The sequence below is a fragment of the Propithecus coquereli genome, unplaced genomic scaffold (assembly GCF_000956105.1).
Source record: "Propithecus coquereli isolate 6110/MARCELLA unplaced genomic scaffold, Pcoq_1.0 Scaffold52, whole genome shotgun sequence".
NCBI classification, from domain to species: domain Eukaryota; kingdom Metazoa; phylum Chordata; class Mammalia; order Primates; family Indriidae; genus Propithecus; species Propithecus coquereli.
In genome coordinates, this window is record NW_012151063.1 from 7,150,659 (window position 1) to 7,175,099 (window position 24,441).

The window sequence follows — 24,441 nt, forward strand, 5'->3', positions numbered from 1 at the left end:
ATACATGAAGATAGAAATTACTGGAGGAATGTTGGCTTTTGGAGTTGAAGACACAGGCTCAAGTCCTCACTCTGCTTCTCAGCACGGTTGTGTAGGCCACCCATGCTTGCTGACCTCACACGCCTGGAGGATGGGCACATCCACACCCCCTTTCCTGCAGACTTGTGTAACTGCTCAAGGGATATTACATTAACATACCAGCCCAGTGCTTAAGATCAAGTAGATTTGGAAAAGAATTGAAGAGTCACTCTTAACTAAATTGAAGCAATACGGTAGAGGCTACAAAATAACCTATGTTATTTGGGGAAATGTGCAAGAGTTGGAAGTAACTGCTGCGAATTTACAAGAGGTTAGTAGAAGCAGGTTGGAAAGAGAAAATGCATCCTGGTGGCTCAGCCCAGGCCTTTGTTGGGGGATAGGGGCTGTTAGGCCCAGCAGCGGGGGAGGCTGCTTCCTGTACGGGCTGGCCAGAGGCACTGAGGTCTGGCAGGCGCAGGGGCTGTAAATACAGAGCATTGTGAAGTGCTGAATTGGGTAAGTCAAGGTCAGCCCGCGGCTGCTTTGCCTTCTTCCCCAAGTGCCTCGCAAGCAGTAAAACTTCCGGAAACACTTGGTTAGTAGGTTGATGGATTACATTCCTAATGAGTGTGTAATCCACCCAGGAATCTAAATGGACATAAAACAGGCTATTGAATGTCCTCTTTCACTTCGTTGTGGTTGCGGGGTTGAAGCGTGCATCACACAGTATACGATCATCTAGCATAGTTGAATAAAGCTGCGCAACATCGGCGCAGCAGGCTTTCCTATATTTCTCCCTGTTAAAATATGAAAAGGGAGACCTTGAAGTCTTTGGGGGTTTAAAAGGAGAAGCCTTTTGGGGTTTGAGCACTGAAGTGTTCGGACCGTTCCCCCGAGGTCAGGAGTTGCCAGTGACACCTGCCTTCAGCAGTGGAGGTTAAAGTTGACGGAGGCTGCGTGAACTCGTCCATCACACAGCGGCAGGCACAGACAGGCCAGCTGTTGCGAGCTTGGCTTCGGAACTCCTCAGTGCTGTAGGCAGCGAGGTGTGAGGGCTGCCGCAGCAGACGCGGGCACAGGGCCCTGAAGCACATCGGTGTCTTGGCAGGCGGGGTGAGCTGGGGTCCACTGCAGCAAACAGAGAGCCAGGTAAGAGCCCCGTGTTCGTTCGCAGGGCATCTCATCCCCGATGGGACTGGTTTCATAACACCCATGCTGTTTGTTGGGGGGTTGTAGTTCCCAGTGCCTCTTTTGTTCTGCTGTGTTGAAAGGGCTGGTTGCTTGTCAGCTCGCGATGCCGGGGGTAAGAGCTGGCGAGATCTGCAGACGTTCACATGGTTTATTGTTCTGCCTGAAGATGAAAAATAATGGAAATCAGGGTGCAGATTCCAGCTCGTGCTCTGCAGGCGTGCATGTATGTATGCAAACACGCTCGCCTGTGCTGCATGTGTGCATGTGGATGCATGCAATTTTTTGCAGCTTTAGTTTTCACAGTGAGCTAAAAGCACATTGGAACTGGAAGGCAGTGCCTCTTGACATCGCGTTCTAGGCTGGAAGCCGACACTCTGTCATATGCACTGGTGGCACTGGCAGCCCTTGGCGTGTGAGTTCTGCAGATGGGTTCCCCGAGGGAGCTGGCTGGAGGACGTCAGCAGCACATGAAGACCTGTCTGCCTAGTTCTGCCTCTTCTTTTCCAATAGCAGTAAGAAACAGGCATTCCTACTACTCAGGCATTGAGTGCGGACATTGAAAGAAAATGGTGAGTCAGCCACATCCAAATGAAGGGAAAAAGCGGCGAAATCAGGTGTGCATGCTTAGTCATGAGAAATGCTCTGTGGATAGATTCACACATACCCTGCTGATTGCAGTGAAAAAATTTAAGGGAGAAAATGGAATCACTGTGGTTCTTAGCATTTTCCGGTTCTTTTATTTTGCTCTTCTTTGGTGTGATTTTGACAGTTTAAGGATTTTATTGTACATGTGCTTTTTTTTTCTTTTATGTTATAACAGATTATTATTTTTGGCCATATTTCTAAGTGGTTGGCATGCCTTTGCTTTACTAAAGGAAGCTTCGTGCGTGTGTGGAGGGTCGATGCCATTTTCACGGGGAAATTGCTGCATAGATATGTATGAACACATACATGCTCTCTATTTGGGTCTGCATTTACTGACTCACATGAGTAGGTGTCATTTTGAAATACATGTTTAGTGGTTGTGCTACTTGAAAGGTAAAAAGGAAAAGGCGTTTGAAGAAAGGTTTCAGAAATCTACCTGGCAGCATTTATAATAAACATCCTACTGCCTGTAGGCTGTCTTAAGATTTATAAAATTAATGGAAAATAATATTTTAACATGTCATATAAAAAAACCTGAAAGATTTGATACAGAATTGGTGAATGGTTGGCATGTTTCTCTTCTTTGCAAAGTGGAGCCTTTAAGGTCATATTCTGCAAGTATTTTTGATGATTTTCTTGCATGAGTGGTAGAAAGAGGGACATAGCTATGCTTTTGGTTGTCAGGCGTCATGAAAAAAACATTTTATACTTTCTCCGTCTCTCTCATGCTCACACACACATCCCTTAAGGGAAAAATCTGCAGGGGAATTCTCATTCATAGAGCCATGAACAGAGCACACACAGAAGCAGTTTTTTACAAAGGGTACTAGTGATAACCATGCATGTTGGTTAGCCAGATAGGTTGCAGAAGGCTTCTGCTGCCCAGCTGGAGTGACAAATGACCCTAGTAAATACATGCTGCCTGCTGCATGTTTCGCATGGGCTGGCTGCTCCCGCAGTCTGCCTTCGGATTTTGGAGGTTGGGGAAGGAAGTGTTCTATGTAGCCTTTGGCATACATTTACTTTATTCCTCATTACCTTTAATTCTTTACTCATTATGCATTGAAATTTAATAAGATCAGGGTGAGGGAGCAGTAGAAATAAGCTGGTGGTTTGTGTCCACCCACTTTCCCCCTGTCCCCGGACAATCGTGCTTTCTAGCTGGCTTTTCCTAGCTAGAGCAGGTTAGGGAGCGGGTCATTTCTGGGAGGCTTGTAGACATCTGCGGATGTCTAAGGAGATCCTAGAGTTATTTAATTATTCACCTTTAAAACATAATTTGCAGAACCCTTTTAAAAAATTCCTGAAAGTTCACAATACCTTTCTCCATCTATATCGTGGGTCTCACAATGCGGGTACCGTGTTCATTTCACAGTTAAGCAGATGGGAGGTTAAGTGTCTGGATTCTCATAGCTTGTTAATGGAGTGCCCTTGCATGCAGGATGACTGACTTTCCATCTGGTGGGCTCCTGCTAACTCATGTGAAAATGTCCTACAGGTAAACACAACCTGAGTGTAGAATAGGTACAAGATGCCAAAGCTAGTGTGTTACTTTCATATCCCACATCCAGTGCACTCACAGTGCAGTGAGAAGGAATTTCAGTTTGGGCTTCTGAACCCTGTGCGTGTCCACGCACACCCACACATGTGCGCGCACACACACACACAGCTTCCTTTAAGTAAAGCAAAGGCTTTCCAGCCGCTTAGAAGAGACGGGGGCATGTGCTCCTAAGCCTACATTGGTGTGGCTTACGAGCTGCCTAACCTTTCTGAACCTGTGTTGCTTCATCCACAAAATAAGGAGCATGGATTAAATTAGTTCTAAGGCCCCTTTCAGCCCTAGTGGTTTTTGATTCTCAGCGACGGAAGGCAGGAACTTGAATCACCCTTCAAATCATATACCCAGCCCCATGGGCTAATTTGTGGTTGTATTGGTTTGCTCATTTGCCATCATCATTTCTATGAACAAAAACATGTAGAGGAGACACAAATACATGTTTGTCTTCTATACACATATTACAAATGAAATTAGCTGTGTTAGCAGACTCAATTCTCTGCCAACAGGGCTTTGTAGATGGTAGTGCCCTTGACAGTTAAACCTGCTTAGGGGATCCGTGGTAAAGCCCCATAAAGTCAGCTGCTCCCACATGGGGCTCTCTCAGGTATAACTCGTGTGGAGTTTGTTTTTAATTATTTTGTTAAACTGTCTGGCTAGTGGGCCCTTAAATGTACTTGGAGGCCATTAGAAGTGGAATAACTAGAAATTCTAGGAAGACGTTTCACATTTGTGTACATGCATATGTGTGTACACATATATGCACACCTATATCACATATGTGTACTATAGATGTTTTCTATAGTGGTTGCATATATAAAGTTCATTTCTGTTGAACAAATACCTGAAGTCTATTGGACAAATAATCCATTTCTGAATCTGATGCAGCTGAGTAAATAGTAAGTAGGCAATAACCTGAGATGTGAAATTTTCAGAATTTTGGGTCACGTGCAATTGTGATAGAGGGAAGATTGATAATTTCTCTTAATTTATGGAGCTGATATACTACACTTGTTTATCCCCAAACAGTTCTTAATTAATCTGTGTTACTGTCATTTACTATCTCTCCTCCTGGCTGGAACAACTGTGCCCACTTCTGCCTCATCTATCCCTGTATCCCAGGGCCCAACACAGTGCCTGGCACAGAGCAGGTTTCAGCAAATGCTCATAAACAGGTAGAGATTAAATACTGCGCGAGCTCAGAAGATGAAAGGCGTATGTGTGTCAGCAGATCCAGGCCATGCTTCCTGGGAAAGGTTGCGTTTCCTTGGGATCTTCAGAACCGGAGTGGTGTCCATGGGGAGGGCTCTAGGGCATGCAAATCACCGCAGGTGGGGGAGGGCCTTTATCCAAAGTGCGTGGCGCAGGAGTGGGGTCTCAGGAAGTGGCTGGCAGTTTGGGGAGGACGAGGGGAACGTGGAGGGGCAGAGCGGCAGTCTGGTGGCAGGAGGATGGCATTGGACCGGAAGACAGGGGAGAGGATTAGGCCTCACTGTACTTTCCCTCTGTCATAGTCCCCAGGTCCAGGACTAAAAGAGTGTGTGCGTACGCGCGTGCGCGCGCGCATACACACACACCCACCCCCCACCCCTGAATGGCTGGAGGAGAGAGGAAGGTGGGAAATGATCCTCAGGAGACTTCCCTTGCAAGCAGCGGAGCCACTGTGGGGCAGCTCCTGCGGGCGGCCTTTGTTCTCAGAAAATCTCACTTGGGAAAGTTGTAAACAGATTCACCCTCTAGTTTGTTGAAATGGGGTGTTTCCCAACTGCCATTTCAGCATGGTTTGATATGTAGTGCTCAAGGATTTTAATCCTTTACCTCTGCTGCGTGAAGTTGGGCGTCCTTGCAGACTAGAACACTGACTCATGTACAAGGGTTTCAGCAGTGCTGCAGCAGCTGCTGGAGAGCAAGAGGGAACTTTCTGGAGTGATGAAATTGTATTTAGACTCGATCGTGGTGGTGAATGCACAGCTCTGTATATCTACCCAAACTCATGAGACCCCTAATCACTGAGTTTTATGGTATGTGACTGAGAGCCTGATAGAGGTGGGGGAGGGGAGAAGAGAGGTGAAACTGTAATGTGAAAACCTTCTAGGTCCATTGCTAGATTTCTAGGAATTCAGACACACATTAGTGGCTCAGAAGAGCAGGTAGATACAGGGAATGAGGTTGAGGTGAACCCACACGCACGCATTGCTTATAACTAGCACATGAGCATTTGCCAATAATAGATCATCTCTAATAAAAAGGACACAAGCTAGATGCTCCTAAAACTGTTTTTGAGGTAAATGAAAATGTCTGCCACGACAAAACAATGTTTATCACAGGGATTCAAATCTGATCTTTCCTCTTTTAATCTAAAGGAATATAGTAATAAAAAAAATCAGCTAATGGGCTATAAACCATTGTTGGGAATCTTGGCATAAAATCCAGTTAGGCTGCTGATTGTGTACGTAGCAAATGTTAGAAGCAGATGTCCTGATGTGTTTATGAGTTTTATTTCCTGCCTGCCATACCCCTCACCGCAAATTACTTGTATGTACGTTGAAAACAGAAAAGCCCGCCAGAGAATCAACAAGATCACTTTGATCATTACAGCATGCAGAGTGGAATGACAAACTATGTTAGTTACCTTGCTGCATAATGGATTAGGCTCCAATATAGTGGCTTGAAACGCCACTAAACATTTATTCTCTCCCACAGCCTCTGAGGGTCAGGAGTCAGGGAGGGGTTTAGCTGAGTGGGATAGCTCTGCATCTCATGAGGTTGCAGCCAGCACGTTGGCCAGGAAAGCTGTCTTCTGAAGGCTTGCCTGGAGCAGAAGGATCCACTTCCAAGAGGGCACAGATACGGCTGTTGGCACAAGGCCTGAGTTCCCAGCTGTGGGGATTTCTGTGGGGCTGCTTGAGTGTCCTCACAACATGGCGGCTAGCTTCCCCTCAGTGAGTGATCCACAAGACAGAGCAAGGAGGAAGTTGCAATGCCTGTGTGATCTTGTCTCAGAAGTCACACATTGTCACTTCTGCCATACATTGTTTAACCACTTTGCCAAGGTATGGTTGACATATAAAAGGCTGTACGTATTTAATGTATACAACTTGATAAGTTTGGAGATAAGTATACACCTGTGAAACCATCACCACAATCCATGCCATAAATATATCCATCACCTCCAAAAGTTTCCTCCCACCTCTTTTGGGGGGTATGATAAGAATACTTAATATATGACCTATCCTCTTAGCAAATTTTTATGTATATAATACAGAATTGTTAACTGTAGGCACTAGCCTAAGATCCCTACAACTTACTCATCTCGTATAACTGAAACTTTATCCTGTAATACCTCCCAGTTTCCCCCTCCTCCAGCCCCCCGCAACCACCATTCTACTCTCAGCTTCTATGAGTTTAACTGTTTTAAAGTCCTCATATAAGTGGGATCGTGTGGTATTTGTCCTTCTGCATGTGCCTTATTTCACTTAGCATAATGTCCTCCAGCCTCATCCATGTTATCACAGATGGCAGAATTTCGGCTTCCTAGCAGAGTGTGGCTGTTTTGGAAGGCAGCAACTCTGAGTCTTATCCCAATTCTCCCAAGAGATAATCGTGCTCTGCGCAAACAGCTTGGGCCCTGGATCCTGGCTTTGTATTGTAGCACGGGCTCTCAAGTGGGATTCCTGGGCCCCCACAGACTCACAAACTCCCTACCCAGTGCAGTTCTTGACATGCTGACGTGTAATACGTTTGTGTACAGTGTGAGTTGGCATTTTGCATCATGTGTAAATGAAAGGAGGACACATCTCTCTGCTGTTGCCCTGCAGAAGCTTGTTGACTGTCTCCCTCTCCCTGCATTGTGAAGATGAGGCCGCTGCGTTGCCCACATTTCTCCCGGTGCCGTTTTGACCCCTCAGCACTGGCTGGACCCGCCTTGGGCATGGCCTTCCCATCATGGAGGCCGGGGCTGTGTTGTGTTGTGCTTTGGGAAAAGGGGGTGTGGGTGCCGGTGTCACAGAGGCCCGTGCCCCGGTCTGCCCCACCACAGACGGGCCCTTCATCTTGGGTGCTCAGCAGGCACCTGGCTCCTAGGAACTCCATGAAAATCCCCTGCCACGTCGTGGGCTTTATCTGCCTTTAACCCACAGCCACCGTGAGCGGAGCGGCCTGTCATGGCCCTGTATAGGCGAGGAGATGAAGCTTTCTGGGGCACAGCTTCTTGCCTGATGTCACACGACGGATCCTGACTGGAACTGTGTGCCCAGTGAAACCTCAAATCGCAGGTGGGTAGCGTAGGTTGAGCCTGCCTAATCAGAAAATCCCAAATCCGAAGGGCTCCGAAATTCAAAACTTTTGGAGCACCGACATGACACCAGAAGCAGGAAGTTGCACGCCTGTGCTCACATGAGGGCTCACAGACGCAGGTGGGGACTGGCAGCCTTGGCACCGTTCGCTGCTGCCGTGGCCTCAGGGCTGAGGCGGGTGTCGCGGTGAGGCCGCTGTGCTGCTTAGGCACCCTGAACACCTCACGTTTTCACTGTGTCCGTGGTCTGTGACACTGTCTACCGTGAGGTACTGAAGCGTGAGTAAGTGCAAGGGAAGGGCTGCTTACCAGTAGCGTAGAAATTCAGCATCAGGAGTGGTAGCGATGCCACACGACCACAGACTGTCCAGCGGCTGGCTGAGGGAGTGAGTGACACCTTTGCTTTCCGATGGTTCGATGTACACAAACTTTGTTTCGTGCACAAAATTATTAAAAATATCGAAAAAAATACTTCCAGGTTATGTGTATAAGGCGCATATGAAACAGAAATGGATTTCATGTTTAGACTTGGGTTCCATCTCCAACATATCTCATTGTGTATACGGAGATATTCCAAAATTAGAAAAATTCCAAAATCAGAAGCACTTCTGGTCCCAAGCATTTTGGATAAGGGATGCTCACCGTGTACATCGGAAAGGTCTCAGACACCGGAGCACATTGCGGGGGCATTTGAGCAATGGCTCTGTCCACAAATCAGAATGGGCCCTGCACCCCAACCGATCACTGGCACCCAAGGTAGCCAGGAAAGGACGGCCCTGTGGGATGTGTTCCTCAAGTCATCTGTAAGATTCAGAAATTTTCCCATCCTTGGCGAAGTAACTGTTAACCCTATTCACAAAGCGGTGGTGAATTAGGCGGGATTACAGAGCAGTGCAGGAATGTTTAGCTGTGTTGGGACGTTTGTACGGAAGTTCATTTCACTGAGACTGTGTGAGTCTTGGAAGAAGTACAGCTTCTCTCCTTCACATCCTGCACAGACATTTAGAGTGATTGAAAGCAACAGGTGCACTTACGTGTCTCATGTGTGTTCCAGTGAAGGTGTGACACAATGCAAGCCATGTTTTCCTGCGAGGCTCTGAAGAAAATAGCCCCACTGCCTGCTGTCTGTAGAGGCCCTAGCAGCCCAGGCAGGAGCGTGGAGACAGGTGGGCAGTATCATAGTTTGACAGAGCCCTGTGCTAGCGTGTGATCTAGAGGGGTCAGGCGGCAGGGCAGGGCTGGCCAAGCTGAGGGCTGTGTGACAGGGAGCCAACTGTGCAGAAGGTGTGGGATGGAGTGGACACGGGAGACTCGGAGGGATGGGTCCAGTGTCTGCAGGGAGCTTGGCACGCACAGACAGAATGTGGAAATAAAACCACCACGGCGAGTACGCGGCACCCTTGCATTCAAACATGAGGCTGACTGTCTCCGTAGCAGAATCGAACACTTAGATGTGAGTAACAGCAGTGGTCATGGGGTCTCAAGAACGCTTGTTCTTTCTTTTTTCATAGCAGTGGTTTCTCTCCCATCATAGTATGTTGGTCCTTCCTGCGAGTTTGCCCTCTTCAGGCTGGCTGTGTTGGCTTTGTAGTCCTGTGGCAGGCCGTTCGCCTCTGCCTGTCCTTCAGCTGCCGCCAGTCCAGGGAGGACAGCCTGGCTCCGCGCTCCACCTCGCGGTCTCCAGAGCCTCTGCTGCTTGGAGCCTGCAAGCCCTCCCCCTCCCAGTCTGTGCGAGCTGCCCTCTCCTGGGTAGCATGCCATCGGCATGTTGTGCGTGAGGATGAACACCAAGCCGGTCTGAATGCCAGTCGGATCCTGGAGTGCAGCTGCCCTTTTAGCTTTCCTTTGTATGGCTTCCCTTCCTGCTCCCGTGTGTTCCTGGGAGCTGGTGCAGGGAGACACAAAGTCCTGAATTCATCTTAGTGTCTCGCTTTTGCGTCTCTGGATCTCTCTGTCACCATTTATTTTATCCTTAAAAGTATGAAAAAGGGATATACATGCACACATACAGAGGCACACGTCTATACATATATACAACACAGAGATACACACTCACCTACACGCACACAACATACATCTACACAGACGCAGCACAGGCATGCACAATATATATATCTACACACAGATATGCATGTACACACGTACACAACCGAGACTTATCACATACAATCTACAAAGCAGTCTCTTGGAACCTATTAGAAACACGGATTGGAGTATGACCGAAGCAGAGCCCCAGATTCCTCTTTTTGGTCCTCTTTTTCATTTTTACCTGTGACCCAGTTTCCTGGATTCTTATCAATGGGGACAATAAAAACCAATCAGTGATTTTATCGGTTTGACTTTGCAAGGGGGAGCAAATGTGGGGCAGGAACTGCCGTGCTGATGCGAATCTAAATAAAGTTAATTGTGGGGTGGGGCACTGGGGGCTAGGAGAAGGAATGAGAAGTGACGCTGGGCTGCCCTCCTGAGGACATAGCTTCAGAGCCTACATGGCGTGGCCCATTAGTAAGGCGGAAGGAGCCTGTGGACCGGAAGAGGAGCCAGGAACCGGCCTGCTGCTTGGTTTCTCGGAGAGTCATTTGCTCTGAGTCACTATTCACTTCTCCGAGGGGCTTTGCTCCTGGCAGGTAAGTTCTCTTCCATTGCTGCGTAGATCTCAGCTCACTTCTGCCTAAGGCACTTTGCAAATAGGGTTCTTTTTTAATTAGCAGGTGACCAAAGGTGCTTAGATTTTGGCAATAAATTGTAGCTCATTTAATTCTCCATTTATATATACGATGTGGTGGTTACTTATTAAATAACAGGTACCAGGTATTTTCAGGTAGGTCTGTTGATGCTAGATTTCAGGAGTCTTGTTAGGGAAAAAAGTTCAAGTGTACCTGAACTCTTTGAAATGAAATGAAATATTGAATATTTAAGTGAAATGTAAATGCTGACCTATGAAAGCACTTCTCAGAATCATTGTCTATTTGACAGCATCTTAATAGCATTCTGTGTTTTGTAACCAGACAGCTGCTTGATTGAGTATTGTTCTCTAAACCATTGTAGTTGTGTTCAAGTTATTTGGATAAAACTTCAAACTAGAAGTTTCTGTTAGTGCCTACCTAATACACATAAGAAATCCAACTTCTTCCAGTTGGATTGCTGTTGTCTGGAGCACTTAGGTTGGGCTGTTTTGTTACGGCTCATTTTCTAAACTTGTGCTGTGTCCTCAGCCTCTTCTAAGCTGAAAACAGATGTGCCCTCTTTCGGGCTCCCAGCGGGACTTGAGCTCTGTCCTCTCCCAGATCTTGAGGACATAAGCTCCTGGCTGTGGGGTGGGAGCGCCCAGCCCTCTCCCTGCAGACAGTAGTGCAGAGTGGAGCCCGAGGCTGCAGCCACCTTGCAGAGGAGGTGGGGAGCGTATCGGTCACCCATTAAAACTGAAGGGACCATTCCCCTGAGGACAGGGCAAGATTGGCAGGCACAGAGCACTCAATTCACAGTGCAGTGGACTGGATGGGCTGGGACATCTAAAATGCCCAGGCCACCAGGTGTCACGTCCAGATTGATCCAAGATGTGAGTTCAGAGGCAGCACAGCTCCTGGGCCTCGGGGCCAGCCCTGGCATGAGGCTCCTGTGTGGGCACTGGGTGCTGGGGACACCTTCTGTTCCACTCCATGCTTGCCGTTTGCTGCCCTTGTTCGATCTCCTTTAACAACTCAAAGCTCATCTTCTAACTGAAAATAGCTCATTCTTTGAATCAGAGGCTCATCTTATTACTCTTGCATCCGAAGAAGCAATATGTCAGCAAAGGCATGGCAGGCTGGTTTGTGGCGAGTTTCACAGTAGCTAGCCCATGAGCCACAGCATGGATAAACATGCATGTGGAGCCTGCCTGTGTGTGTTGCAGGCATGCTTATGCATGTATGTGCATCCAAACACAGTGTACGTGGTAGAGTAGCAGAAAGATCTGTGAGTCACAGCTGCTTCCAAAAGAAATAGCCTTTGTTTTTCTTATTTTTCATAATATACTATTTATTTTCAAGGTTTTATTAAAAAATTGATTTGCAGCCCATCTTAGAAAGGTTTACCCCTTTGTATTAATGCATAGCAATTTCTCATAAGCCACATAAAATACTGTGACTTGAAGTAACTATTTCTGAATATAACTGTGTGAGAATTTTCACATTCATATTGTTTTCTAAAATTTTTCTTTTTTTTTTTTTTTTTTGCAAAAAATGCAGTTTGTGTGTGCATGTATGTGTGCGTATCTGTATCCAGTGTGTGTGTGTGTGTGTGCATGTGGTGTGAATGCACGGTGTTCTATTACATGACACTCCAGTTAGTAGCTCCATGTCATCTAACGTGTGTCAGGACTGGCCACCTTGCTTTAGGAATTGCCGTGGGGAAATGCATATGGATTTGACTCCTTGTGGTTTAAGGGGATTGACACGATTCGGTCCGGTCACTAGTGCGGGGAAGCTGTAAACTGGGATCGCTGGCTAACCTTTATTTGTCCTTCCTCTAGACAAGCAGATGCCCAGTGTCAGGAAGGCAGTGCAGGCACAGGGCGGCACCCACCCAGTCAGAACCCACAGGAGCCACCCACGTCCTCTGAATCATCTCACACGTGGAAAGCCCCAGCACCGCCCCCGGAGGGCCGTGGCCGAGCGGGGACGCTACCTCGCGACTACAGATACCCGGAGGAGAGCACCCCGGCAGCCTCGGGGCGACACGCCCGGGGACAGGACTCCCAGCCACCGAGCGCGGCCCCCCGTCCACCCAGGAAGGTCCGCGGCCCCGAGGGCACACCTGCCCCTGCGCACCTGGTGGCCCCGGGCAGGGCCCTCTCTGTGCCCCCAGAGGACACGTGCGTGGCCTGCCTGTCCCTCCCCCACGGCCCCTCCGTGTCCCGCAGTGCCCAGCCCCAGGACGCCCCGGAGGCTGCTGCCTGCCAGCATGTGAGCCAAGGTGCCGCCCGCCCCGAGCCGCAAGCCCCGCCGCCCCCCGTGGGCCGGGCCCTGCCCCTGCGCACGGCCATGGATACCTCGCGCTCCCCCTCGCCTCAGTTCGCCCCCCAGAAGCTGACGGACAAGCCCCCCCTGCTCATGCAGGATGAGGAGTCAACAAGGTACGGTCCTGTGGTGGTGGGCACCGGCCCCCTCCCCTTTGCGAGTGTGCTGCCAGGGACGTGGGATTTCAGCGGGTCTTTCGGGGTTATGCGTGTGCCCTGCTTCAGCTCAGGGCACTAGGTTTGAAACGGTCCTGGAGGGTGGCCGTGTAGAGGACAAGGCAGCCCCAGTGAGGGTTGGTTTTTAGCTGTCAGGGGCTGCGCTCTCCTGCAGGGAGTGAGGTGCATGGGAAGTAGGTGGTGCACGGCCCCCTCCCCTTCCCCAGGCGCCGCGTGTTCACACCTGCCTCGCAGATCTGCAGACTAGGGGTGCGGTTTGTTGTTGTTTTTTTGCACATTTAATATTTGTGATCAGATTTGGGTTTAACCTAAGCACGAGCGCCCCAGCAGACTCAGGGCTGCATGCTGAAATTGGTGTTCAGGTGAAAAAAGTGGTGTTTTTCATGATGTCTGGTATTTTCATGCTCCTTTTTTTTCCAGATTTTTTTTTTTTTTTTAAATGTTAAAATGCTAAGCCAGGCTGGGTACAGTGGCTCACACCTGTAATCACAGCACTTTGGGAGGCTGAGGCAGGAAGATCACTTGAGGCCGGGAGTTTGAGACCAGCCTGGGCAACACAGCAAGACCCCATGTCTACCAAAAAAAAAAACACCAAAAAACCTAAGCTGCTGTACACCTTTTATTAAAGCAGAAGAAAACCCAGTCCCACTTCATGGTGCGGTTGCCAGAATGGGAAGCATAGAATTGTTCCATCTGTTGATACATGTCATCAGGCGGGGACTGGCCATTGAAGAGCACTAACTGTTTAGCTTTCTTCACACAAACCCCACCTACTCGAGTGCCTTTGAAGAACTGAGAAATAGAAGAAGGGGAGAACTTTGATCTCATTCTCTAGAGCAGTGGTTCTCAACCTGGGCGGGACATTGGCAATGTCTGGAGATGGTTTTGGTTGTCCTGAGTACGGAGGGGGTGCTCCTGGCATCTAGTGGGTAGAGCCCAGGGATGCTGCGAGATATCCCACAGTACACAGCACAGGCCCCCCGTGGAAGGTTAATCGGACGCCCACATCACCAGTGCCAAGGCTGAGAAACCTGCTCTGGAGAGGCACTGCCCAGTGTAGCAGCCACCAGTCACTTGTGTAAATGTAAGTTAATGCAAATCAAATCAGAGGAATTCAGTTCCTAGTTGCACCGAGTCTGGCGAATGGCTGCCATACTGGACAGCACAGGTAACAGGTATTTCCATCAGCACAGAAGGCTCTGCTGGACCTCCCTGCTCTAGAGTCTCCATCCATTTTTTTAAAGATTCACAATAACTCAGCAGAGAAAGGGCCTTACTGTCACTAATACTGTACCTTCAGCTGTAGCATCTCAAGCACAGATTTATCTGTGGGCCAAAACCGTGCGTTGTATCATTTAAAATGTAGTTAAAAATCACTTAAATAGACTTTTGATTGGTAACATCATCAGGTTCCGAAAGGAAGGTGTCAGTCTGTCCAGGCTGTTATAACAAAATCCCATAGACGGGCAACTCATAAACAACAGACATGTATTTCTCACAGCTCTGGAGGCTGGACGTCCAAGACCAAGGCCTGGTGGAGTCTGTGTCTGGTGAGGACTCACTTCCTGGTTCATAGATGGCGCCTTCTCGCTGTGTCCTCGCGTGGTGGAAGGGATGAGGGAGCCCTCTGGGTCCCTTTTATAAGGACACTGATCCCATCCCTGGGGCTCCACCTCAGGACCTCAGCACCTCCCAAAGGCCCCCCTCCTCACACCATCACCTTGCGGGTGAGGCTTCAGCACACTATTCCCGAGGGGACACGAACATTGAGAACATAGCAGAAGGAAAGGCAGTGACGGAGTCTGTGTGGTGGGTAAAATGCGTGGTATTTTCACAAGCAGGTCGGGCCCTCTGGGCGTGGTGACGGGAGCTAACGCGGGCAGCGGACCCTGTGCGGAATCAGGGCCTGCTGCGTGGGCGTTAGGAGGCCGGCAGTAGTGTTCGTTTTTCCCTGTTCCCAGTGAGGGTTAGTTTCCGCACTCTCTTTTATTGGCTGAGAGGGAGTCCAACAAGCAGTGACAGTGCTTACCGAAGATGCTCAGGAGGGATCTTTAGGCATCTGCATAATTGAGTATTCCCGTCCAGCGTGTCATTTGTCATTTGGGACCACAAAGGAGGTTTTATTGCACACCTAAGGCTCTCCTGTTGTCACTGAAGGCTGTCCTGTTGTCCACTTCTGTACACGTGCTCGTGGAGGGGCACATTCTGGTCGAGGGCTTTGGAGCCGTCCCGTCTGTGTTCTCTCTGCCCTGCTCTAGGGATACGGTCTGGCAGATGGTGGTTGTGCCCCCTAGGGAAGTTGCTACCAAGTCTCTCCTAATGCACTGACTTTAATGCCACCGCCCCCAGGGCGTGTGTTGCTGGTCAGTTCTGGTATGAAAACGTGGAGTTACCTGTAAGACTCGTAAGAGGCCAGTGCTCAGCAAGGGTCCTGGCCCTGCTCTGTGCCGAGGACAAAGGACTTGATGGCCAGCAAATGACACTGCTGTGAAGGAGCTCCTAAACCGCCTCAGCTCAGAGCCGCGCTCCTCGTCCTGGCTGCCGGTGACCCCCTGTGACTCTCCGAGCGCGGGCCACCGCCTTGTCTCTGCTTATCATGCGTGTGCAGGCGCTGGCAGCCTGCCGGGGGCTGCCTCTGCCTAGGTACCAGGTGTCGAGCTCTGCAGTAGGCATGCAGAGCAAGAGGAAATGGAACATCCCCACAATCTCAGGAACAGCACAGAGTCGGCACTCGTGCCAAATAAACATTTCTCGACGCTGGTCCTGTAACTAAGAAGGTTACTCTCATGCCTTTTAAAATTCCGTGAGGTTTTTCATCTTGTTTGACTTTTGCGCTGTAACATGGTGAGGGTGGCCGGCAGCATCTGCCGTCCCTGTCAGTGGCAGTAAGTGACTTGATTGCCCCCAGCAGTGTTCTCAGGAGAGTTCTCCTGGAGGCCTGTGTCTGCGTTGGGAGTGTGTCAGCAGAGAGCCAGCCAGGCTGCTTCCAGGGCCCCTGCCGGCCTCCTTACGGCTGACCAGCATCCGGGTCTGCCACTCTTCCGAGCGGGTCAGGGGGTTTGTCAGCCCAGAATGAATGACAGGCAGGGCTGAAGGGCTCCTGCTGCCGTCGGTGTGGGCAGAGCCGAGGCCCGTGTGACACCGGGGGCTGGCCTTGCGGGCAGCAGGCAGTCACCTGGGAGGACCCCAGGGCCTGGCGCACCCCACATCCCCCTCTCTGTCCCTCCTGGTCCTGCCTTTCAGTCAGGAATTGATGAGGGCTGGTTGCTGTGAGGTCTGATCCACCGTGTTCTGCCCTTATTTTGAAGTCAAAGTTGGTCAAACTTTTTTTCACATGGAAGGCTTGATCGTTTTCCAGAAGAGACACTATTTCTGTTTAGACGTGCGCAGCAATCAATGCTTTGTTGGAAAGTACATGCGGGCCTGCAGAAGATTTGTTTTTGTTGTTGAATTTCTGCTGTTGTGCTTTGCTTCACTGGAAACCCAGTTTCTCCGCAGATGGGGGAGATACAAGGACGGCTGACTGGGAGGTCCGTAGTAGCAGGGGGCCGGGGTTTCTGAGTGTGGAGTGAAGTGAATCTGCATGTTTTTGCATGTTGTCCCTTGGGTAAGGCAGCAGGGTTTTCCGTCTCAAGTTTAACATATCTAACTGGCATTTTCCACAGTTAGGCTCTTCACATTTCCCACTAAGAAGCAGTTGTGAGGACTGTCTTTGAGCGCCCGGATAAAACACATCAGCTCTTAATGGTGTCTTTTGGCGGGAGGGAGGAAAATACAAGACCATTTCCTGTTAGCCTGTGCACCACACCTTTATGAATAGGGAAGGAACCGTCTGTGTTCCTAGTCACCAGTCAAAGGGGAAAAAACAGCATTTAATTTAGAGCATCGAGGCTTCCCTCATGTTCCAGAAAATTGAGTCCATTTGTATAACATTGTAGAAGTGATTTGCAGTTCAGTGTGCTACAAACACACCCTGAGATTGGGTCCAGGGAGTTTGGCTTGTTTTCTTTTTTGCTTCCCTCCTGGGCGCCAGCAGGTGGCTCTCTTTCTCCAAAACTCCTGGGTGGTCTGGCATGGTGCAGAGAGAGCTGCCGGCTGGGGCTGTCCCAGACCCACTGTGGCCTTGCCAGCCACCTCTTCCCATCCTCTCTCTCCTCCCCGGGGTGCTGTGGTGCGTCCCGCCTCCTTTCACCCAGAAACCGTACGTAAAGAAGGAAGCGTGTGCCCTTTGGGAGTCACTTAGGGTAGTACAAAAGCCAAGAGCCCCTGTCTGCCACGGGATCCTGGTCTCCCTGGTGTGAGGGTCTGCGCGAGGGCGGCGCCAGGTGGGGGTGGGCTGCGGGCAGGTGGCACTGAGTCCAGCACAGCCGGCCCGGAGGGGAGTTCTGCTCTGGCCCTGAGAACATGTGGGGACTGGCAGGCCTGCACCAACCTAAGCACCAACAGCACTGCTGTGAAGAATGCCCGTACGCTGCAGGTTTCCCCTACAGAAGAAAATCTAACCGAGTGGGGCTCGTTAAAGTTTGCATCATCGGCCGGGCGCGGTGGCTCACGCCTGTAATCCTAGCACTCTGGGAGGCCGAGGCGGGAGGATCGCTCAAGCTCAGGAGTTCGAGACCAGCCTGAGCAAGAGCGAGACCCCGTCTCTACTAAAAAAAAAAAAATAGAAAGAAATGATCTGGACAACTAAAAATATATATATAGAAAAAACTAGCCGGGCATGGTGGCGCATGCCTGTAGTCCCAGCTACTCGGGAGGCTGAGGCAGAAGGATTGCTTGAGCCCAGGAGTTTGAGGTTGCTGTGAGCTAGGCTGACGCCACGGCACTCACTCTAGCCCGGGCAACAGAGTGAGACTCTGTCTCAAAAAAAAAAAAAAGTTTGCATTATCATTGGAATAACCACAGAGGACTAATAAACAATCCTCACATCCCTCCACAAAGCGCCATAGGCCTGTGGTTGACAGTTTGAGAATGGAAGGAGTCAGATGCTGAGGTCAAAGGCCGAGTTAGGGGTCGGAGGGAAGCTCTCAACCTCCTCTACCTCGTCCGGGACGTGTGACTGTGGAGGTCCTTCTGCTTGGGTCGGGTTCCCCATCCACAAGGGGAGGGCGGGGACCTGCCCATCTGAGTCCCGGCTGGGAGTCTGTGCCTGGGTGCACTTTGTGATCGCGGCAGACGGCTCTTCTCCTTCCTCCAGAATCGAGCGGGTGATGGACAACAACACCACGGTGAAGATGGTGCCCATCAAGATTGTGCATTCGGAGAGCCAGCCCGAGAGGGAGAGCCGCCAGAGCCTGGCACGCCCTGCTGAGCTGCCCGCCCTGCCCAGCGGGCTGGAGAAAGACCAGATCAAGACGCTGAGCACATCTGAGCAGTTCTACTCCCGCTTCTGCGTGTACACGCGGCAGGGCGCCGAGCCTGAGCCCCCCGGTGCCTGGGCGCCCCCCGAGAAAGACGGCTGTGCCTCCCCGCCTGGGCTCAGCTATGTTAAGGCCAAAGAGAAGACCGTGGAGGACCTGAAGTCGGAGGAGCTGGCCAGGGAGATCGTGGGGAAGGATAAGTCCCTGGCCGACATCCTGGATCCCAGCATGAAAATAAAAACCACCATGGACCTGATGGAAGGGATCTTCCCCAAAGACGAGCACCTCCTGGAAGAAGCTCAGCAGCGGAGGAAGCTGCTCCCCAAAATTCCGTCACCTAGAACCGCAGAGGAGCGGTAAGTAGAGGCTGCCTTCCCATCGGCGTGACGCTGCCCGGCCTCTCACAGGCTTTTAAAGGGAGGAGGCATGTCCGTCTGTTTTCATAATTGCTTTTAGGGGAGACAGATTTTCCTGTAGGCTCCCCGGTGCTTAGCATTTACTGGCTTTTTTTTTTTTTGAGCCTCCTGGAGGAGAAGCTAAGGGTTGATGGCCCTGTCCCTGGAGATGATGACTTTGGGGCCCAGCAAAGGTGTGAAAATACACGCTGCAGCCCACCAAGCTTTTGTGGTAGGCTGCGCCATTCATGACGATGCCCACAGGTCTCCTGGGTTCTCAGTGGGGCATTGTCTGTCCCAGGGGACAGTCAGCAATGTCACCCCGGGGGAAGGTGCTCCTGGCACCTGGTGGGTGGGGCCCAGGGACACTGCTCACCACAGCGCGTGGAATGGCCTCCCCACAGTGTCGTCCAGCCCCACGTGGACGTGTCCACAGTGCTGACGCGAGAACCGTGTCCTAAGAGGAGCAAAGGCTTAGATTGAGCATGTGTGTTTCTTCACGAGTTGCTTTTCTAAAAATTTATTTATAGTTTGTTTACATCTGAACGAAAACATTGGTGTTACTTATTTTTGTGAATAGCACGTTCAGCCCCCTCCTTCAGTCATTTGACCCCGAAGGCGTGCGTGGTGACACATTTCGTGTGTTTATGCATGCTCTGTGGCACAGATGTCGCTCAAGGGCATAGGGTGGAGGCTGTGAAACGCGGCGGGGAAGGAGAAACAGGAGATGGGACCCTGGCGAGAGGAGCCCATGTGGCTGCTGGTGGAACAGCGCGAGGGGACGGCATTTATGGATACCGTCACCACTCTGTGTCCCCGTCTACCTCAGGCTCCCGGTGGGAATTTTCAGACATTCCCGTTTACTCGAGTTTTTTGCCCTTTTTAAAAACTACATTCCGGGCCGGGCGCGGTGGCTCACGCCTGTAATCCTAGCGCTCTGGGAGGCCGAGGCGGGTGGATCGCTCAAGGTCAGGAGTTCGAGACCAGCCTGAGCAAGAGCGAGACCCTGTCTCTACTAAAAAAAAAAAAAAAAAATAGAAAGAAATGATCTGGACAACTAAAAATATATATACAGAAAAAACTAGCCGGGCATGGTGGCGCATGCCTGTAGTCCCAGGTACTCGGGAGGCTGAGGCAGAAGGATCGCTTGAGCCCAGGAGTTCGAGGTTGCTGTGAGCTAGGCCGAAGCCACAGCACTCTAGCCTGGGCAACAGAGTGAGACTCTGTCTCAAAAAAAAAAAAAAAAAAAACAAAAACTACATTCCATAGGCTTAATGAATATCTATTTCGTGAGGTTGTGTTTAAAGTTTTACTTCATCACCTATGCATTTGTGTCCCTGTGGCTGTCTTGTATCCCTGGCTGCTGGCCTTCCGCTAGCGCCCACGTTGACTTGTCACCACCCAGGGAGCCGGACTGGGGGTTGGTCTGCGGGTACAGTCGCAGCTAGCTGAAGTGCCGCCATCTTTACCCAGGAAAGAGGAGCCGCGTGCGCCTGCGGCTGTGTCCCTGGCCACCAATTCTACCTACTACAGCACGTCGGCACCCAAGGCGGAGCTGCTCATCAAGATGAAGGACCTGCAGGAACAGCAGGAGCCGGAGGAGGACTCAGGGAGCGATGTGGACCACGACCTATCCGTGAAGAAGGTACGCGGGCGCATGGTGCTGGGACCACACAGTCTGCCACCAAAGTCTGAGGGCATTGGTGTTTGGCCTTCATGCAAGACGGTGAAGTTTAGGGCAGTGTTACTATGCCGTTTGTGGTTGATTTTGTGTTCCAATCTTGGGCCTGTCCACAGGATCTCTTTGCTGTCTTTTTCTGCTGCTAAGATCCGATGCCACATGAGTTTAAACAGGCACCAGCCATTCTCTTTCATTTTAAGTTGAACTGATATTTCCCCTCTACCCCAACTAAAATTTAGGGGACTTAATTGTGTGACCGTCAACAAGTCACCTATCTTCTTTGAATGGCAAGTTCAAATCTTTATAACCAGATGATCATAAATCCAGCAGTGGATCTGAGAGTTCCTGGTCAAACAAAAGGCATTACCCATTCAGCTCCCACAAACTCACCCAGGCCCTGGAGGATCTGGCAGTGGACAACAGAATGGAGCCCTTTTCTGAGGGAGCCTCTGTTCTCACAGGAATGGTGGGCTGCGGCCACAAAAACAAATACACAACGCAGGGTCAGGAAACTGCAGCCTGTGGGCCAAGCCCAGCCCACTCCTTGCTTTTGTAAATAAAGTTTTATTGAAACACAGCTACATCCATTCATTTACATACGGTCTGTGGTGGCTTTTGCACTACAGCAGCAGAGTTGAGCAGTTGCAGCAGCAACCATATAGTCTGCAGAGTCTAAGATATTTACTCTCTGGCCCCTGATAGAAAACACTGACCAACCCTTGATGTAATACGGTTGGGCCATAAGAGCATTAAAACAGCGTGAAGGGATAGAGAGAGACAAAGGCGTGTGATGGCGGAGGGGGCTCAGGAGGTGGTGACTAAGCAGAGATCCGGTGGTGTGAGGGGCAGGCCCCCTGAATGGTGTGCCGGGGAGGGAGGCCGGCAAGTGCAGAGGACCTGGGCTGGGACGCTGCCGGCGTGGGTGAGAAGCACAGAGGCCAGTGGCTGGAGCTGTGTGGACAGGGAGGGGGTTGAGATGAGGTTAGAGCAGGACTGAGGCACAGGTTGTGGGTGGCCATGATGGTCACGGTAGGGCTGTTCCTATCAGTGCTGATGTCATTACTCCTCTGTTAGCTTTCAGTCTTCGTGGGGCATCAGCAAGCCAGACCCGTGACATCTGGGCAATTGCCAGCCTTCTATGGAAAGGACGTAGCATAAACGCATGAAGGTATTGCCAAAGAAAGTCAGGGTCAGAGGATGGCATGTGTTATTCATCCCAGGGCCTTGAGTTTGCCTTAAATAGTCAGCACTGGGGGAAAAAAAGGAGGGATCCAGCATTCTGTGAGTGTTTGCCGTGGACCTAGCATTTTGAAAAGAGCGTTCATAAAAAAATGCTACTTTTTTCTTTTTTTTTTTTTGAGACAGGGTCTTGCTTTGTTGCCCAGGCTGGAGTGCAGTGTTGTCATCATAGCTCACTGCAACCTCAAACTCCTGGCCTCAGGTGATCCTCCCACCTTGGCCTACCAAAGTGCCAGGATTACAGGTGTGAGCCACCACGCCTGGCCTGGTTTTTCTTTTTTCTTTCTTTTTTTTTTTTTTGACATGACCTTTGCAAACAATTATGTCGAAAGTCTACTTGTATTACTAGGAATTTGAAATATATCGCTGGTTGATTTCAATTATGATAGACACATTCTGGAAGAAATACTATAACATACATGAAGGTAAATTATTTTCAGTTTAGCAAACAACCTTTTGGTTCAAGGGATTAAAAAGGTAAATGAAAAGTAAGGGTTTGGGTCTTGGGGCTTTTAGAGATCCTCTGTCTGGCTCAGGGTACCATTTGCTTTATTCTGGTTGCATGTTCCTTTTTTAAAAAAAAGCAAAAACAGAATCCAAAACATTTTCAGTTTTTTCTCATAAAACCAGAAAAATTGCACTGTTTGGACCATTGTAACTTAGGCCACACTGTAGAGGACTGCATTCGTCACAGGTGTGCCTTTGTTTTTCTTGCCATTGTGAATTTTAGAAGCGGTGTGCCTTGATCCTGCTGCCTTCATTCATCTGGCCCTCTGTCTCTCTGCTTTGGGGGCTTGAGACCCCGGATGCCACCTTCCCAGCAGTGACAGCTTTGGGACTGAATGGGTCACTGTGAGCGTGAGGCAGCCTGACACTCCTCGGCCAGGGAGCATGAGTCGGGCAGTTGCACCCTAGCCGCAAATCCTGTAAAGCACAGCTCTCTGTGGGGCTTGGGACTCAGGGGCCCTACTCTTCTGCTTGATTTGACAGACAGGCCACCGCTGCACTCTTTTCTCCCTTCTTCCCAGCAGCCACCCTAGTCTAGGAGGGCTAAATATGTTTTTATGCCTGGGGCAGCTCAGGCAGGTGAGGCCCAGATTGAGTTGTGAGGATTCTTCAGGAGAAACCAAGTTTGCAATCTTTTCCAATCCAGCCTTTTCCCTGGAACCAAGAGGTGGGTGCAAAGGGAGGAAAGACTTTGTTTCACCCACAGAATGGCACAGAGGTGGGCACCTGGGAAGGTACCAGGTGGAGGAAGGGAATGGCCCAGGGCTCGATCCCCCCTACCCCGAGCCTCAGCCCACCTGAATGGTGGAGAGGTGAGAGGTGGCCGTGCACCTGGCCTCTGCTCCAGCCAGCTCCAGCCTGAGCCTCCCGGAATGCCACGTGCTGCAGGAGATAGCAGGTGGGCTTGCCAGGCAGCGGACACAGCAGTCTGCGGTGGTGATGCCTTCAGCACCCTGGGTGGTGCCAGTAGCCACTGATGTGTGTGCTGCCTGGGGCCAGGTCTCCTCTCAAAATCTTTGAAAGCCAATGTCTGCACTTCCTGTAATGGCCCTTTAACAAAAACAGGGAAGGGACACAGAGCTCCTACGCTCTCCCCAGACACACCACCTCCAAAAACCTCCATCATTTCAGCTCTCTGGAAGCTCCCTGAACCCTTGGGCCCTTTATGGAGATTTCATCGGATAGGTGTGATTGACAACCGTATAGAAATGTGACTGGACAGAAGGGGTGTGATCCAACACTGACAGACTGAGTGGGAAACCCAGCGAGGCCTGTCTTTTCAGATTCTTCTTGGCCTGTGTGCAGCATCCTTCCTCCCAGGCACAGGGCAGGACCCTGTCCAAACTCAGGGTCTTTTCAGTCAAATTCAGAAGGGCAGGGGAAGATTGGAGTCCTGCCTGGGGCAGGTGAAAGCAGGGCAGGAGAAGGAGAGAGAGAGACAGAGAGACAGACTGTTTTCTGAGGCCTACAGCACCCAACATTATAACAAGGGCGTGGGAGTTACAAGCCAGGAACCCTGGACGAGAACCAGTATGTGCACGTCATAATATCACAGGTAGGTAAACAGACACGCACTGAGAGAAAACATTTGCAAAATCTTGACACATACTTTTGTTTTTTTTTTTTTTTTTTGAGACAGAGTCTCACTCTGTTGCCCGGGCTAGAGTGCCGTGGCGTCAGCCTAGCTCACAGCAACCTCGAACTCCTGGGCTCAAGCGATCCTCCTGCCTCAGCCTCCCGAGTAGCTGGGACTACAGGCATGCGCCACCATGCCCGGCTAATTTTTTCTATGTGTTTTTAGTTGTCCGATTAATTTCTTTGTATTTTTAGTAGAGACGGGGTCTCGCTCTTGCTCAGGCTGGTTTTGAACTCCTGAGTTCAAACAATCCGCCCACCTCGGCCTCCCAGAGAGCTAGGATTACAGGCGTGAGCCACCGCGCCCGGCCAACACATACATTTTTTTAAATCATAAGAAAAGAACATGTCTCGACATCCTGAGCCGAAAGAGAAGAGCAGTTTATAAATTCCACGTGGTCCGTCTTAGGAGAAGAGCCGTGCCGATTAGCCGGCGGTGGGGTGGGTGTGCTGTAAAACTCTCACCGTGTTAATGTGCCGGGAGGCCGGGAGTGCTGATAAACCTGAAGGCAGCTGGAACCGGGAGAGGCACCCTGCTGAGGGCGCACACTGCCCGTCTGTGGGCTCGTGTTGCAGACACGGATGCTGGGTGGAGGTTCCCTGTGGGAGCATCCGTGTGAGACGGAGGCCTGTAACAGGAAGCGTGGTTCCCGGCGCCAGCGGCTCAGGCGTTTCTGCTGCTGCGGTTGACGTGCCCTGGCACTCAGCGAGATAGCCACTCGTACTGGACTGCAGTTTATGGCGTCAG

General features: G+C 50.5%; 1 protein-coding gene across 1 annotated transcript in view; it reads left to right on the forward strand.

The window, feature by feature from the left end:
• The window catches only part of SHROOM2 (shroom family member 2), a 138,335-nt gene that overhangs the window by 109,065 nt on the left and 4,829 nt on the right, over positions 1–24,441 (forward strand). The window contains exons 6-8 of the mRNA XM_012656837.1: positions 12,214–12,816; positions 18,074–18,592; positions 20,105–20,276. Of these exons, the coding sequence (XP_012512291.1) occupies positions 12,214–12,816; positions 18,074–18,592; positions 20,105–20,276 (1,294 nt within the window). The remainder of the gene's footprint in view (positions 1–12,213; positions 12,817–18,073; positions 18,593–20,104; positions 20,277–24,441) is intronic.